At 39.7% G+C, this 19,364-nt stretch overlaps 1 protein-coding gene across 2 annotated transcripts in view; it reads right to left on the reverse strand.

Moving 5' to 3' along the window:
- Nucleotides 1–19,364, reverse strand: part of negr1 (neuronal growth regulator 1) — a 182,639-nt gene that overhangs the window by 84,530 nt on the left and 78,745 nt on the right. For both annotated transcript variants that reach the window (XM_085383012.1, XM_085383013.1), the window contains exon 3: nt 7,048–7,173. In XM_085383012.1, the coding sequence (XP_085239138.1) occupies nt 7,048–7,173 (126 nt within the window). The remainder of the gene's footprint in view (nt 1–7,047; nt 7,174–19,364) is intronic.

Genomic DNA, 19,364 nt, shown 5'->3' on the forward strand with positions numbered 1-19,364 from the left:
CCCATCGTGTTTAAAGCATGCCCAAATGTCAGCCCTTGAACTGCAGATCAGTTCAATGCAAACTATGACAAAAGAAACCCGGTTCTGAATGAGAGATCCCAGGTGAGCAGACCGACAAACACCTGCTAAGCCTTCCTTAAAGAGCTGCCAAATTTCAGCGTGACATGACAGGCACAACTCGAGGTTCACAGCAGTGATATAAAGTCAAGTTTGAACAATTCATCACACTATTACATGCTAGAAAAACACTACAGCTCATGCTATTACCAAAAAGTCCCGTTAGATCTACTTTTAACAGGCTGCAGTACTCACAACATAGTAAGCTGTGTCTGCAGAGCGGACCTGGGCAGAGGAAAGCCCATTGGCTGTCTCTGAGTGGCCTGTACGAGGTCAATGGAAAATTAGGAAATACAATACTACAAAATACAATTGAAAATGAACCCAGAACGGACATTGGTATTGGTATTTTCCCACCAGACCTTGCTGTCAAAATCAATAATAAGAATGTAACACATTGTTGATGTTGTTACTAAAACAGTAAACAGTGGCAAGGGGACAGGAGTCAGTTTGTTGCTCTTTTGAAGGAGCATGAGACCGAACATGGTGACATAGGCTACAACGTAGCTGACAGGTGGTTTGGCTAAAGGGCTAAAATGTGCTGGGGACCTGAGAGCAGAAACTCAAGAGTTTTGTGGGAAGAAAAATGAGGAATTTGTAAAACTTGAGTTTGCCGTTCCTCACATTTACACCCCAGACAATGAACCTGATTATTTTACACTTACTTAAGCTTAAAACAGACTACTCCTTGTTCTCTTAAACTCTTAAACTACAAGAAAAACAGCAAAGACCGCTCTGTATGGAGTTAAAAATCTAACATTTTGCAAAAACATGCACATTTTGTTCACAGTTGTTTTTGCCTATATTGATTAATAATGATAAAATATTGGTACTATTACTATTCCTTCAATTGTAACATCTACTCAGTTGCAGCACAGAGATACAATTAATATTGAGCAAAATTAAATTCTGCTATTGGCGTGCCTCCACAACAGTCCCAATTTCTCATCTGGCCCTATGGGAAAATCGGAGGACGGAGGATGCTGCTACCTGTTTCTTTACAGTGTGTCATGGAGAGATCATGCACTTACACTAAATGAAAAGGCAGAGCACATATAGCATTTGTACATGTACAGTAGTAGCAGGGGAAGAGAGAAAAACGCTCCCAACTGAGTCCTATCATGAGAAACAATCAAATATGCGTTCTAGTATTCTAGTCAGCCTTTTCAAAGGTCACACTTCTATCCCATGGATTCAAATCTCAATGGAAAAGGCTTATCAAAGCAATTTTCCCAGCCATCCAGCCATCCACACAACCAAACCAGATTGAAACAGACTACATTAAAGGCTTTTTTACCTCACTTTCTGTGACCTATGAAAGAATGGTGAGGAAACAGCACCAGATTCCATATATAGGTAATACCCTGACAAGCAGCCATGCTGCCCCAATCTATCATGAGATTAGCAATGAAGTGGGTAAGTGAAGAGCTAAATTAGCAAAGACAGAGTTGCTTTCGGAAATACTGCAATGACATTTCCTGCCAAAAATCTTTCACTTGGTTTAAACACACAAGTTGATTCAAAACAGTGTTTTAATGACACTTAAAGGGTGCAAAGCCGAAAGCTGATCAAACTGATACACACTAAAATAAGCATCTTGCCACTATGTTTCTGTTTTTACTGAACTGCAGCCCTGAATTAGTTGGGGAGAAATCCTTGCTCAAGGGCACATCAACAGTGCTTGATAAGAACAAGGGAAGCATGAAACATGTAGCTTTCACCAAAGGATAGAGGGCATGTGTTTTTAGTTATAAGCACCCTTATCATGCAGCAGTCCTCACAACCTCTTAAGGACTTCACTGTTAAGCACAACTTTCTCATGGCTAATTAAGCTATTACAGAAAAAGTCTTCAAAAACATTAAAGTCCACACATATTTGCTCTTCTCATAGCACGTCAACAATAATGATCAGTGTTTTTTCAAGTGCCTGCTTCAGCTCTCTCTAATGAAGAACATGCACTAACTTTCTATGAACCGATTTGAGCCAAATTATCATCTCAATAAACTGTTTATGGCCACACTTCACTGGACTCACAAAGTTTATTATTAGCTTGCACTTTGCTGGTTGGCAGGAAGGGGACAGAGGGGAAAAAATGCAAACACAAAACAGTCAGAGTGGGAATAGGAACCTGACAGTCAGTCAGAGCAATTTATCATTCTGTCAAACTTCACTGACTGCTGCAGCAGAACCATCTACAGTGCAAAAAAATCTCTGCCCACTACTCCAAAATGACTGAGTGTTGAGGAGAGGAAGGCCAGAAAACTATACCTGACATGTAGAAGTGTTTGTTATTAAACACACCTGCTTGGCTTTACGTCAATGCGGTAGCTAAAATAGCAAGAAATTTGTCCTGCGTCTGTAACAATCAAACATAACAGATAAACCATTAGTGTGATTTGTAAAACATGTGCTTTAAGAGTTAAAACACATTAAGTTTTTTCTTTTTCCCCCGCCAGCTCTATCTACTGATAAACGAGTTCAGGATGGTCACTAGCTAACCAGTACACTTCCAGTACACTAACCAGTACACTTCCAGGGTTGTTCCTGTCCCAGTATAGTCCTAAACATGGCAGGAAATATAATCATCGTGAAATGAGTCCATGTTGCATTGTTTGATGGAAATGTATTCCTATTCCTGTTATTTGTGACTTTTATTAAATAAATTAGTTTACACGCAAATTCAACAAAACACAGCGATGTGGAAAAGAAAAGAAAATGCAACATTATCAAAATTATACATGAGTTATAGGATAAAAATAAACAACTATTCAGTAAAAAAAGTTTTAAAATTGTCCCTGGTCTTTGTTTGTTTTTTATGAGGGAGAGCTTTTTACCATCTGGCTCGTTACAGTCAAATAACCTTATTTAACAGGATATACTAGAATATGTTTCTGTGCTTTATTGATCAAAAACGCACTTGTTATTTATACTTTACATTGCTGCAGCAGACAGTTTCACCGTCTGTCAGAACTCCCTTTTCTGCTCCTCAGACGCTTCGGTTTGAACAGTAGTTACGAACATAACCAACATGGATCGCTAAAGAACGCTAACAACATGGTACAACATAACAATAAACTTTAGCGACATGCGACTTTCTCACTGAGAAGTCATTGTTCATGTTAGTAAAGCCCAAATGGATAAATAAACTAATTAGCATTATAATGCAAACTCCTTTATAATGATCCTGCAGCGTCTGTGGAATCACACTGCAGCTCCAAATTGGTAATTAATTTCCTCTGCTTCCCAAAATAACTCTTGTTTACAAGCAGCCAACCTGCTGCAACTGTCTCAGCAATAATCCTTGCATTCAGTTTTTTAATGTGTCTATATTATTATGTAACAAAGCATGCATGTACATACTGCAAATAATAGTTGGTGTGATGATCACTGCAGTGAGAAGCATAGCAAATGTAAGGTATGGTGTGCTGCATCATTACAGTAACGTTAATGCTAATTTACCGACATCAAATGACCTGATTACAGATGTACGCCATCTATAATCCAGATCCCTTCCCAGACGCCTTGACCCCCACTCACATGAGTCACATGATATGGTGGGGTTCACCTGAAACCTTGGCTGATTGTGACCCACACCTGTTTTTACACCTTGGCTCATGTGATTAGGCAGAGGATCAATAGGGGGTTCATGACCCTCTTAGGGACACTCCCAATAGGGCTTAAAATCTGGGACTCTCCACCAGTTACGCTTAGAACTGAAGAAGCTTGTCAGATGAAACATCTTCAAGAAACTTAAAGAAGACCAAATGTGTTTCTTTCCGAGCTCCTTGGACTTCGACAAAGAAGCAAAGCAGAACCATGACGAGACATGATGCCACTGTCAAAAATGTGGGATTTAAGCCATTTACCATTGTTACCAACTCTGTGGCCATAAAAAACTCCCCGAGACAGCTCTCCTTGAACCTGGTTCTTTACAATGAAGTGCCTTGAGCTGACTGTTGTTGTGATTTGGCGTTACATTAATAAGACTGAATTAAACTGAACAGCTGTATTTGCCACAACGAACATCTGATCCATATGAGGCTCACGGCCCACTTCATTGAGACTACTGAACTTCATGTTCCTTTTGGTGCCACTGGAGAAGAAGCAATTATAGTCTAGATGTAGTTTTTAGATTTTATTTTGCACTGATGGCATTTTTATGTTTTTGTAGCTGATCATAGAATTTTAGTTTTCAAGTTTGTTTGTGTTCTTCTGTAAAACTTGAATCTTTTCAGTTTCAGTTTAGTAGATGTACTCGTGTTGTTTATTTAAAATGTAGTTGAACATTGTTGTCATGAATATATATGAACTTTAAGCTTGTCAGCCACAGTGACTGGACACATATTGTCATATGTATCCATAATGACTGACATTAAAAACGTTTTTATAAGACGTTTTTCCATATTGCCAAGCCCTAACTAAATCTTGCCAAGCATAATTCACAAAAGATTGATTTTTTTATTACTGTATTTTTTATGTGTGTGCTGCATATTTGTAGTTTTTATTTTCTACAAGCATGCTATCTATTCACAAAGTCTCTTAAATAAGCCTCTTGGATGGAAAGAAATCCCCCAACAGTCCCCAAAGTTGCCCACAAAATGTTCCCAAGTAAAAAGAGCGATTGTTATGATCATTTCAACACGTGCCAAGGCTTACTTTACATGTCTAGATCCCCATCTGTCTCATTTTATAAATGACTTAACAGAGCTGTAGTTTTGACTATATTTATACCCTGGAAGTAATTACCTTATACGTGCAGAATTCATGAATCAATTTGCAATTACAGTCCCAGCACTGTTAGTTTTTAAAGTCTGCTGCTATTTGACAGATCATTCACAAACGAGGTAAATATTCCCATATGCTCTGATAGCACATTCAAATTGGCCATGCACTGGTTAAAGCATGCTCTGCATATCCAAGGGATTTAATGGAATTCCATCGATAGGTAATTAGCCTATTACAACCTTTCAGTTGTACCACATCCTTTGGTCAAATCACCCTTACTAGAACTGACTCAAAGATCCCATGGCAAACGGCTTCTTTTCTGATGTGCTGGGAGACAGTCTGTGATTACATTTAGTCCTGGGCCCTTTCATTTGACCAGCATATCATTTCTTCCCTGGCATACTTCAAAGTGTGGACACTTCAAAGTAGAATGAGTGACTGCCACTCGGACTCTGAGGATGGCTCTTTTGATCATCCTCTGAAAACTCCTCTAATGCAATCAGGGCAAGCACGCCAGAGAGAAGGATTTGACAGCCATAAGATAAATGCAGTAATCCTCATAGCTATCAGATAAGCACAGCATGCTCTAATCCATTAATATGAAAATGAGGGAGGACTCAAAGTGGCTGGGTGGGGCTTCAGAGCAACAGTTAAACACTTTGGAATAAGTCTTCAAAGGAAGGATTCAGAATTTAAACTATTTAATGATCTGTGTGTGTGTGGGGGGGGGGTGCCCAGGATAACAGCTTCCTACATCATAACACTAAATTATTTTGTTAATGCACTTACAAGGTGTAAGAGCAAATCTGATGTCTACCTGCAGTGATGTGAGTTAAAGTCTTCCAGCAACTCTTGAGTAACCATCAACCTGCTTTTATAGCAGTCCTCAGTTTTAACCTCTGCATCCTGTTTTATTACATTTGACCCTGAGTTTCTGTTTATGCTCCCCTGTTATTAAGATGTTTGTGTTTACGGCATCGTTCAGATACTCTATTATTCTAGTCTTGGTTATGGTTATATTGAGTCTTTCTGATTTTACTTTATGTTTCCTACTGATAGCTTTCAGTTTTGCAATCGGCTGGTTTGACTCTTACTTTTGGTAGTAATAGTTTGCTCAGTGTTTTTCCTGTCGTCTGTTCTCCCTGTCTCATTTTTCTCGTGGTGCCTGGTCCACTGTCATTGACTCTGACTCTTCTTGACTCTGAGTATTTGTCTTTATTTTATTTTGAAGGGGTTTTTTTAACCTGTGTCTCATTCCTATTGACATGAAATGCATTATATGTTTCCAGGATAGTGCTCTGATAAAGGTCAAAAAGACTGACGACTCCATCAGATCACCATCTGGAGTATGTAGGGGACCAGGGAGAGACCACCAACCAACCTTCACACAGCAGTAATGTATGTCAGGTGGTACAGTGTGTTAAACTGTCAGAATTCAGCATTTAGCGTTTGGTCAGATGCTGCGAAAGTTTTAAATGTCCACAAAATGCAGCGATTAGCGTCAGATTGCAATTGTCATGGCTATAATGTTAGCCAGTGCAAGCATCCCTAACAATATATATGGAACATTTTAGCCTTTTGACCCATAGCCTAAAATTCTTAGCCCTTGCAAACATTTTACAATTGCAATGCTAGCCTGGAAAAGAAATGACAATGTGCCACCTCCTCCTTCTTCAGCATGTAAGAATAGACAAGAACCCTTGTAGGCGTATGCTTTCTCTGTCAGAATTGCTGCCTCAGTGCATACACTCCGTACACTACCTATGGTACTAAAAAAAAAAAAAAATCCCTCTTTCAGACGTTTGGAGTTGGAAGAAACTGTAAGTATTGGTTGTAGTGGGGTGTGTCAACGTGAAGTCTGTAGCTGCTCATTTGCTGATTGCTTTAGTTGTAAAGGTAGATGCAGACTTGGCTTCTGTCTGTCCCCCAACTTTGTTTTTTGAAGGAACTCAGTTGTTCCATCTGACCACCTGCTCTTCTAATGCAAATCCATCCAATCACATTTATCTCCTATTCTATCTCTCTATCCTCTTGCTATTTCTTTATCTGCAACATTACTAGAAGTACTCTGTCCTGTTCATACAATCACCTATTGATATTTTCCGTGCTTCCCCATTACTGCTTTCTATTCAGCTATCCTTCTATCCATTTATCCATCCCTTCATTCATTAGCATTGGGTATGTGAGAGGTGATGTGAACTCACCTAATGGGGTTATGTGTCTCCAGGTAATGGTTGGCTCAGGTTTCCCACTGGCTGTGCAGATGAGAGACACATTGCTGCCCTCGTTTACCGTGATGTCAGGGGAAATGTCATATATCTTGGGAGGAACTACAAAAAAAAAGAAAAAGAAAGGAAAGGGAGAACATATAAACAAGATTAGCATTTCAAAGTGAAATATGATTCCTCCAGCAATATCATCTATATGTACGATTAAATTAGAGAGGAAATCAGTGTATGATGAATAATACAGTAAGAACAGTAAGAAGAATATATGTTTCGGTAAATGCTCCTTCACTTTACTGTTTGCATAAATCCCACATTACATGTCATATTCAGACCCCATGAGTCTGACATTGTCACCTTGTTAGATATTCAGAGTGGGCATAAGGGGAGTGTGACTTTCCCCTTGGCAGTTACTCCTACTCAACTGCATCAGTGACTATCACAGTCATGACTGAGGCTACATTGGGTAGTGCACACTTAGTATAGGTTAAGCAGGTTTAAACAAAGAAGCAGACAGTCGGATCAAAATAAACGGAGGCACAGTATAAGACAGGCTAAATGTTAGCGGTGGAGGAAAGAAATGAATACAGCATAGCATGCATGGTGATAGTGTATTGTTACTGGGACACCAAATATCAATATTTTATTAAACTGAATATGAACAAGAGGGCTAATCTTATGCACCACCATCCTGAGATAACATAAGCTAAATAAACTTGACAACCTCCTAACCTCCTCGGTGTAAGCTAATAACTCCATTCCATGAGTAAAAATAGGATACCAAATCTATTAAACTAAAAACGAAGAAATATTTGATATTCTGTGACCGAGGGCTTGAGTGTGTTGCACACTCACGATACTTTTTATCCATAAGGCGATTGCACGCCTCACAGGAGGACTTTTCTGCAAACAGTCACAGTCTGACTCGCACTGATTGCAATCACTCAAATTGCCAATATGTTGCCATCACACTGAATGAGTCTTTGTCACTGAGTGCAACTCGAGGGGACTCGACTCAACTGACCACCAGCTGGTTGTACATTAATATAGAACAGGAAGGTTGCCCAGCACAAATGTGATGGTTAAAATGGAAATTTCTGTTAAATGCAGATTTAACACCATCAGATATGTAATTTCTAACAATTTATCACAGTTAATTGCTCTATTATAGAAAACAAATTCCATGTAATTGCCAAATTGACCGCACTGAATTGCAGACTGATGTCAGACTAAGGCTAACTCCGTCTTATGTTAACATTTACAGCAGGCTTTAGTGTTTGGTATTTGACAAGTCTTTCCTGGCCTATCCTGTCAAATAGGGGTTGATGTAGGAGACGCCCTGTACAGCTCACCAATCAGAGACAGACAATTAACGTCACTGTGTTTGTACTGGAACATGGACACTCCACACAGAGGGGCCCCAGCCAGGAGGCTAGTGGATCTAAACTAGCCAAATGGGGCTATGAGTCAACACTTTGCCCATGATTAGCTCACCTCTCGCTAAAAAGAATCAATCTGGCAACTTATTGTATGACATCCTCTGTTGTATAAGTATATCGAGGTCCCAGTATATGTATATCGAAATATGGAAATAATTCTTAGATATTTTACAAAAACATGAACAGGCTTTAAACAGATCTTGTCTTCCTAGAATCACTAGTGTATAACATCTGTTGGCGATATACTGATATAATGATTGAGGGTAAACAGAAGTTAACTAACGTGCTCTCACAGCCAGAAAATGAATGACAGCACAAAGTGTGGCTCAACTAAAAAGTTTTAAATGTGAATAATAATTGAATACACTTTGACACTTTTTAATCACAGACACTGCGACACACTGCAGATAGATGTCTCCTAATGGCTCATGTATCACGGTACCTTTGTTACTTTGGGAAATACTTCATGATGGTATTGTAAGTTACTATGCGTAGCCCCTAAAACCAAACTCCCCAAAAGTAAGTAATTCATAGATCTGTAGCCGGGCTTAGAGGGTGTTTATCATCAATTTGGGGGAAAAAAAATATATTGACGGCAGCTCATGAGAAGTCCCCGCTGGACATCACTTACACGTATAATTGGAAAGTTTCTGTGCACTTAAATCCTCTTGGAGCTTTGATGTTAAAAGCTTCGGTATTTAGGGTGTTCAAAACGCAGAGAGAAACACATGAAGCCATCCACAAAGGCCTTTGCACGCATTTGAATAAGCACACATGCAGGTACATGTGCATGTGCGCACACACTGCTGCCAGCTTATGAGACACTATTTTAATCTGCAAGATTTGAATCTCAGCGGGGGCTTTTCTGCAGTGGACTGTGTTATACAGTAATGGATTCTCACTCATCTGGGTCCAACTATTCAACTATTCTACCCTCTGATCCTGCCTGATGCCTGCTAAAAAAACAACAAAGGAAAAGTTGATTCAACAATGTCTAGAGTTCCCCCCTTTAGGCCCACCAACACATTTTAGTCACATGGTCTTTTGTGTCATTGAACTTTCACTTCAGCATCAATTTCTCCCCTTCACTCTGTTATGAGTATACAAAGGGCACTGCAAAGAATTTAAACGCAAGCAAAACCTGCAACTTATAAACAATAAATGAGTTTCTTTAGTGCACAGAAAACAATCTGTGGCTTGGATAATGTAAAAGTATAAAGCTAATAACGGAACTCCGATGACCAACATTAAGGCCATAAACAGCATGCTATAACTTTAACAAGGTTATATGTGTCCCACTTGTGTATTAAGAGCGAACAGCCAATCGGTTTTATAACTCTGCGATTTAAAGGAAACAAACAGCACTGTATGACTCACAAGTGGTACCACCAACCAGCAACCTGCACTGACCCAGGCATAACCAACCAATGAAACAAGGGAATGCCCATGAAAACATTTGCAGTGCTGCTGTTTTTTGTTGAGGGATGATAGGCGTCACTTTTGATCAACAGATCTGGATCTAAATGAGATGAAAGTGGCGGACCTTCTGTGGGAGAGGACCGGAGGCGATGTTGAATCTAGGTTATTGCTTGTCAGACTCCTGTGTTTACTTGCTGTAGGACCCCAGTGTTGACACATCTCCTCAGTGTCTGATAGCACAAAATTGAAAATGTTGGGGTTGTCTACTGATCCTATCTCTCTTTGGCAGGGACTGAGAGGTTTTCAAAGGTTTAGATGAAGAGCCCACAGTTTTTCAGCTCAGAGCTGCTGTAGCACAGTGGCTTTACTGTATAACAATGCTTGCTCCAGTTAAGAATAACAACCGATGCTGTGAAACAGAATAAAAGATCAATAGGTACCAGTCAAACTTTAGACACTGAGTGAAAAACTTTTTATCATTATGGCGCTGCGGTATCTGAACAACTGAACAGTAATTTATTCACCAGACAATAGTCCATGTTTTCGATTCATGCCTTTTAAATCTATTACAGTAACTACCCGAAGGCTTTTTTATAATTGTAAATTTGCTCTAATACCTCTAGTATGGAGGGAAAAACTACTATAATGAATAATTAAATGTATACAACACTGAATGCATTCAAGTAATATATTTAAAAAATGTAGGTACATATGATTATTTAAAGCCATGATAAGAAGAAGAAAGAAAGCACATCCTCTTTCAGTTCTAAGGTTTTACATATCAAGACACATGATACAAATAATTTGATAACTACAACCTCAGATCAACTCCAAAACATGACATACTACATTGTGCCATTATTTATTTAACAGAAACTAAGCCAAATGCATAAGCATAAGTGTGTGCAATATTAGATCCACCCTTACTGCTGCTTTAGGAATTAAGAGGTTAAGTAGCAGCCGGGTGGATTAACTGATCATCAGCAAGTGTGAGCACCTCTACAAAAGGAGACGTTTTGTCAGTTTAGTGGTCTGGAGCACTCAGGTGCCTGTTAACACAATGCCAAGAAAGAAAGACGTCAGCGATGGTCTTGGAGAAGCAATTGTTGCTGCCCATCAATCGGGCGAGGTTATGAGGCCATTTCCAAACATTCTCAAGTGAGAAAGATTATTTACAAGTGGAAAACATCCAAGACAGCTGCCAATCTCTCCAGGAGTGGACATCGCACCATCCCAGCAAATTCATTCAAGTTCATGACAGTACAATTAGAAACAGACTGGATAAGTATGGCTTGTTTACAACGGCTGTCAGGAGAAAGCATCTTCTCTCTAAAAAGAACATGGCAGCACAGCTTAGGTTTGCGAGGTTGCGTCTGAACAAACCACAAGACGTCTGGAACAATCTCCTTCGAACAGACGAGACCAAAGTACAGATGTCTGGCCATAATGCACAGCACCACGTCTGGCAAAAACCAAACACAGCCTATCAGCACAAACATCTCATACCAACTGTCAAGGAGGGGTGATGATTCGGGCTTGTTTTGCAGCCACAGGCCCCGAGCACCTCGCAGTCACTGAGTCCGCTATGAACTCCTCTGTATACCAAAGTATTCTGGAGTCGAATGTGAGGCCATCTGTCAGACAGATAAAGCTTGGCTTGAACTGGGTCACGTAGCACCAGCAGTTCTACAACTGAATGTGAAAAAGAAAAGTCAGTGTGTTATCCAGTCAAAGTCCGGACCTTGAAATCCTTAGTGAACTGAATTGACACTGTAAAGAGGAGTGGGCCAAAATTCCTCCACAATGCCTTTGTACAGAAAATGATTGCTTTTGTAGAAAACTGGTTCTATAAGCTTCTGAATCACAGGGTGCACTTCGTTTGTTTGGCTTCATTCTTGTTAAATAAGGTGTAATATCACAGGTTGGTGTTTATCTGAATTTGTATCTACTTCATTTAAAAAAAACTGCTTTTATTATGTCCTGACATGTAAAACCTGTATTTACATTTGCATTAATTATTCTATGTAATCATCATTGGTTTTGAATTTTAAAAGCATTTCATCTTTTATCTATTTATTTTGGGAACAAGTTCCTTTGTATTTTCCTGGTTTATTTGCAAAAACTCCATTTCTGCTTAACTATACAAATGAGCGGGGGTACCACTCAAAATGCGTAATAAGGTCAACTCTTCACCTTTTGGTGTTAAATAAGTTAAACTCTTATCACGGACAAATGGGGAAATCACTGAAAGCATGTGTCATGTTTTGTCTCACTACAGCGGCCCCTCAGCGGCTTTTTAAAGAGGCAGATATGGGGGAAAGTTTGCATAACTGCAAATTTATTTTAGTTTAATAATGCAATGCTGCTATTAAGTATGAAGTGTTTATTGTGTAGGGAATAGGAAATGAGTGATAGCGTGACAAAATATGATTTTGCCATCTGTTGTTTCTCCTGTACAAAAAAAACTAAAAACTAAAATCCTAAATAATATCTTACATGTTTTTTATTAAGTGGGAGTCTTGTTGCTAGGTTACAGTGCAAAGACTTTGCAATTTGTGTTGCTGAGGGGTCCGTATGATGGACACAGGACTGAACGGGTTGTGTATTTGCCTGCGAGTACCTTTTCCTACAAATGTTGTAGTGACGAAGCTCGTATTAACAAGAGCACGAGTCTCATACTGACATGTGACTCGTGTTAATACAGAAAAACGTTTGTACGTGTCGGTGGTAACTTATATGAATATATAGCTAATGACTTTATTTTCTTATTGCTACAGTCAAAAGAAAGTTGTTATTTTCATTGATGCCATTTATATTTATTATCTCTGGACCATCCTGTCCTTCAGTGTGCATTAGAGCCCAATGACATACCAGCTGATATAAGGTATCTGCAATGGCTGATCAACCAACATTTAAAAAGTAAGGAGGATATGACAGAAACACCCTTCAAATGCTCCATCGACACACATAACATGCTGTAGTTATGAGTGATAGACAAGTAATTCGTTCACTCTGCATCTTACTTGTTGGAAACGCCTGCCACAGTTGTAACCCGAGTGTAAAATCCAAGACTTGGTGTGACAATAAAAGATTATCAAAGGTTTTAATTTTAAAGATTTAAAATGCATTTCATATTTTTTGCAAGGGTGCATAAATAGCTACACAACGTAAACATGAGGGAAGTTTATGTTTCATGTCTCTAATAGAAAAATATATTGAATGATATATTGGATTTTTTTAATATGAGTTTAGATATTGTTCTTCAAAGTCCTATATAGGTTCGACTGCACTGTGTATAGGGCGGCACGGTGGTTAGCACCGTTGCCGCACAGCAAGAAGGTCCTGAGTTCAATTCCACCATCAGGCCGGGGTCTTTCTGTGTGGAGTTTGCATGTTCTCCCCGTGTTTGTGTGGGTTCCCTCCGGGTACTCCGGCTTCCTCCCACCGTCCAAAGACATGCAGCTTATGGGGATAGGTTAATTGGATAATCTAAATTGCCACTAGGTGTGAATGTGAGCGCGAATGGTTGTCTGTCCCTGTGTGTTGGCTCTGTGACAGACTGGTGACCTGTCCAGGGTGTACCCCGCCTCTCGCCCTATGACAGCTGGGATAGGCTCCAGTGCCCCCCGCGACCCTGAAAAGGATAAGCGGAAGCGAATGGATGGATGGATGGATGCACTGTGTATATGTGGAAAGCATAAAAGGAGACGGGCAAAGTTCCATAACCTTCCATGTGCATGCATAAAAAGCTAAAGATCAGGACAGAGCCAGTCAGAGTAGCCTCCAATGGTAATAGATGAAAGTAGCTGACCTCCAAAGCAGCAGAAGCACAGCAAATATAGTCAAGCTAAAGCATTTTAAATAGAATGCCTGATGTGGGCTGGCACTGAGATCTTCTTATCTGGTGAGACTATAGCTCAACTTTCTTTGTGGCCCATCTGGACTCATGTGGGTGAATGCTGTAGTGGATATTTATGACATTTTTGCTTTTATTAGAAAAGTGAGAAAAACAAAATAATGGACATAGTGACCATGAGGACACCCACCAATAAGTGAAGTCCCTTTATGAAGCCTAAAGCTGAGAGTTTTTGAAACCTGGACCCGAAGAACAGGCTAACGAGGTGTAATTGACAAGTCATTAAATAATGTGCATATTCTTGAAAATCCTCCTCGCCGACTCTGAGAATGTCACAAAAGGGACAATTTCCCTGCTCAACTCAAGTGTTTGTGCAACCAAAAGAGTTGCTGGCCATTAAAAAGCAGCAAATGACATGTAGTAAAGCTCCAGTCTGCAGGAATTAAACTGGACATATATTATGGGTCCCAGTCCCACGACTACTTGGCTGCTCCAAATCAGCACAAACGTAACCATCCAGTGAGGTTAATGATTGGAATGTGTTATGGTCCACCATTATCTTATTTTACAGCACAATAGATGTCTCATAACATAGTAATGGAGAAACATGGTGCAAAAATGTGCATTCGGAAATACAGCATCCAACCACAGTGAGAATTTTCTACATTTCTATCTTTATTTTTTACACAAAAAGAACTAAAAGCCTCCTCCAACAGCAGTGATGACGATCTTCCTCTCTGAGGTAAAATGACACCACGGATTCTTCAGGCATTATATCCGAATGTAAGTGGCAGTATCAAGGTGCTCTTACAATGTTAGTCCAACACTTCAGAAGCCAGAATCGTCAATACCTTGACCCAATCAACACTTAGTAATGGCGGCCAGTGTGCTGGAGGTGATTAATTTCCTCTCGTTTTCACAACACTATAACGCAGTTACTCCAAGGTAACATGTGTACTGAGGCTCACTTTGTGTTTCTCAGTCAGTATATGCCAGAAGATTCTAGGATCTTTGTAATAAAGCAAACTGCTTGACCAGCCATACTACATCATGGTTTAAAAGACCGCTGATGAGTTTGAAGATTTTCTCAAAATCCCTTCCCTCTAATTCAGAATAACGCAGTAGCCGCTTCTAACTGTAGACAACTTAACTCAGTGACATGGAAGTAAAAATAAATCTTACTATACTGATCACAGTGTAAGTATATATGTACTGTAACTCGTCCTTAAAAGGTCGGGCCCGCTTAACAAAGCTTTGCAACAACGTCACAGCAATTACAAAAGCTATATATTTTACAAAAGCTATATATTTAAAAAATATATAATTATTATAAATCCAGTTGGGTTTTTTGTATATATAATGCACACGTCATCCTCCCCCTGTGAATGCAACACTAAGTTCTATGAATTTATTTGTTTCATGTGCTATGTTCAACATAAATAAAAAATACAACCACTTGCTCAAAGCTGCTTAGAGGAAAACTAGTCAAAACTAAAGTGGACATTCATATAAAAGTTCCTCCCTGCTGAGATAAGACGTCGCTGGAATTCTTAGTTGTTAAATTCTTGGTTAACACATTGAAAGCCTGTGAAGTTCGGTACCATTACTGTTCCCTGGGTGCCTCTCTCTGAGTGCTCCGTATCATCCCTTTTCCACCTCCTCCAACTCTAACATCAGAAACAGTCACGACTGTGCGACCCCTTCAACAGCAGAACAATATAACCCTTCCCTCGATACCAACATCACCAGCTTGTTGTTTTCTTTAGGCGCTAATTCATTAACGATGCTATGATTGTCATTAGAGCTGGGCGATATGAGATTTTTTCATATCACGATATGTTTTTTTCATTTCAGGCGATAACGATATCTATCACGATATCAGCCAAATAACTATATTTGTAAGATTTAAATGTGCCGTTGCTCACAAGTAAAATGTGAAATAATCAGCAGCTTGTTTTTAAATATTTATTTCCCATAATAAGTTCAACAGGGTAGATGTACTTAAGGAACATGAGACTTTTTCAGATAAATAAAGGCAAATATTGCAAACTACACAAAAGGCAGCCGCTAAAGCGTTTAAGTTTCAAAATAGAACAAACGAAACAGACTAAATTGTCAATTCCACTTAGAAACAAAATATTAATTCTAAAAATAAATCTTAGTTTGTTTTACAGAAGAACAGACAAAACTGACTAACTTTTGTCAATATCAAATAAACTGAGAACTAAAAGGAAATTCTCAATCTCTCCTTGTTGTATAGCTGAGCTTTTCAAACAGTTTTAACAGTTACTTTAGTCTGACAAAAGCCGAATGACGAATTAGCGCTTCCAGTCAGAGACTGAGGCTACGTCCACACGTACACGGGTATTTTTGAAAACGGAGATTTTCCGTTTTCGTTTTAAAAAAATAATCCCGTCCACACATAAAGGCAGAAATGAAGGAAAACGCTGCTATGAACATGCCAAAGCAGCAGGTGGCGCTAGATTCCTAACCGTGCAGAAATGTTGGCCAATCAGAAGTCTAGAAGCCTCGGTGGGAAAAAGTAAACAAAGCTGGGGCATAGAAGCAGAACAGAGTCGTATGTGTGGAGGGACAGTAACTGTGTGTATATGTAAGCATTTAAACACTGCAGAGAGTAGAATTAACAGTATTGTAGAAATTCATTTCACCGAAACAATAACGTGGCGCACAGTGTGACGCATGCACCAGTTTATTGTATTTCCAGACTTGCTTTCGGCACAATTTACAGTGCACGCTACTCTGTTTTTTGTCAGACTTGAAATAGCCGAAATACCTTCACACTACGGAACTTCTATGGCTCTTCCGTTCGACAATCTCTCCGGCGTTGGAACCATCATCTGTTTTCTCTTCAGTCACGCTCGGTTGATTTTTCTAGTCGGCACACTCATTTCCTCCATTACGCGCTGGCTCCATTACCCGCTGGCTGTTTCCCAAACAAACACACGTGCGGCTTGGCACTTGTGCTGTACGTAACAAGTCACGCGACGTGACGCTGCGGCTGTGATTGGTTCGGCTCTGCGCTGCTTAATTTGGATTGGCTGACCTTTTTTTTTTTTTTTTTTTTAAGAGGACAAGAGCGGCGAGGTCTATCGCGATAGCTTAATTTCTCTATCGAGTAAAAGTTATATCGCGATACATATCGTTATCGTTCTATCGCCCAGCTCTAATTGTCATGTTTGCCCATTCCTCTCTAATTTCCCTTCTCTAGCCCTGCGGGAGGTGCTGAGCACAAGCTGCCACAGCTGATCTGGGTGGCATCATCTCCCTCCTAGCAGATGCCTCAGGTGAATAAATAAAACCGTAATGACGCCACCTTGAATTACGGAAATGCTTACAGCTGCACTATTATAACATGGGGGGTGCACGCTACTGGGCTCTTCCATGAATTCTGACAGGCCTTTCCACGATGACTTCTGCTACTAAATTGCAGGACCCAATTACTGGCTAAACCTACTGCCATCAAGCTTTCCAATTAGAGCACAGAGGGGAACCCTGGCCACTAGCTGTAATGGACGGCAGCACGGGTGATGAGTCACAGGAAGCTGTGAGAAAGAGAGGGAAGGACAGGCAAGAAGGAAAAGAGTGCCATCCTTTATTTTCCACTGCCAGTGTTGAAACAGATGAAGATGTTGTGACTGCTCAAGACAACGCAATGCAATAATCTTACTGAAACAGAGAGGCTCTTTCATTGGAGGACACCTTTTTTTAATCATTGGCCTGAAGAAATTTTGAAGTGAATTAGGGGAAGATTTACTTGATACAATGACAGGGAAATCTTAAAATATGCTTTTAAAACTCTAAAATTACCTGCTCCCAAATTTCCCCAAACTTAATAATGAAACATAAACCCCATAAAAGTATACTGAAGTTTCTTGGATGTAATATACACCTCTATAATGTGACAGCTATTCCTAAAGGTTTTCAATTACATTTCCCCAAAGCATGCAGCAAAAAAAAAACAACCTTCCACTCTGTTAATTAGGTGTCAGACACGGAGACTAAACATAAACAGTGACAGATTATATTACGCAAAGGGATTACCTCCATTTGCAGTGTCATAAAGCATTCACAGATAATTTGTAGCACTTAACTTCGGGGAAAGTTCATCCAAACAGAAAGAGAAACATGTCACTATTTGATATGACATTTTTCTTTACTGCTTTTGAGAGAAGAAAAAATAACTTTAGTGTAAGGAAAAGGCTCGACCACACAACCTATCATGTTTGTTGTGCCTCATGTGTAACATCATCAGTTAAAGGCCCTCAGAATCAATTAGGTGATTTTTAATGTATTATACACAAATCTTAAAAAGCATGCCTAATAAATCAGAGTTGATAGATACTGAAGGTGCAGTATGCATAAAGAAAGGAAAATGGTATAATTTCAAAGTAAAGTTGTCCTCTTGACAGTCTCCCTTCTCTGTTCTACGTTCCTTCAGCCTAATGAGCAGCAGCATATACCGACCGACATATTTGCAACGCAAGCTTGATCAATAGGCTCGACCAGAGTCGTCTGCCAGCGAGGCAGCCCAGGAGTTTGTTGTATAATCCAGCTTTTTATGAAGCTAAATATTACCTAAGTCTGCCTTGGCTGAGGCCAAGTGTGACAACTACAGTGAGTGCCAGTGCAGGAATAAACACATTTTACTGCAGGATTTTTCATCATTAAATAAGGCTTTCCACCATCTAAAGGGTTGGTGCAAGCTTCAGTGCCAATGGGGATGCTCTACTCAGCTGTGATGAATTGTTTTCCTACACGTCTGTCATTGGTTCTTCAGCTGGCAGGTGAATGAGGACTTCTCAGATTGAAAGGGCAGCACGGGAAATGGGTCATCTGGGTCCCTTTTCTTTTTTAAGTTTTGCTGTCACACATAGTTTGGAAAAGATTTTTAATTTTATGTCCCCAAATTAAGTATGAACAGTCTGAATGGGTCCTCACCATAAGACCATATAACCAAACCTATGAATTGTCTAAATCTATTCTGCACAAGAAGCTGTACTACTTTTCAGCACTACTTTAACATGAAATTTAACTGTGAAGAAGGTCATGCACAGTGCTGGTCGATAGAGGCACTGTCTCTTGTAGATTATTAAATAAATGTATGTATGGGATGTTTTTTATTTATTTATTCTACTGGATTTGTGTTTTTCAGCAGTGGCAGTGTTGGAGGCTCTTCACTTACTCTACTGCTGCTATTTCTTTTTTTAAAGAGTCTGGCCAGTGTTCAGTTAGCCTTCAATGCTGGAGAAGCCTCTCAGATGAGAGTTGAAATGTCTTCAAGAACCTAAAAAAGAAGTCCAGTTGCTTTCAACTCAAGCTCTTCAGACTACCATGACACGAAAGCCCGAGAACCTACACGGACACTCTGGCTAATGAAATGCAGCAGCATCTCATCTGAAGGGAATGCACTTGCAGATCAGCCAACAAGAACTAGCAATGATTATCGAATATCGAGAAGTCGTCATTAAGTTTAATACAGGACTATAACTACGAGCCGTACAATAAAATGTGTCCGACTCAGCAAGATTAGATACGCAGGACAAATATGTAGAGTCAAAGAC

Source organism: Rhamphochromis longiceps, linkage group LG15 (genome assembly GCF_057381845.1).
Source record: "Rhamphochromis longiceps isolate RC_006_pf linkage group LG15, R_longiceps_female_GT1.1, whole genome shotgun sequence".
In the NCBI taxonomy this organism is placed as follows: domain Eukaryota; kingdom Metazoa; phylum Chordata; class Actinopteri; order Cichliformes; family Cichlidae; genus Rhamphochromis; species Rhamphochromis longiceps.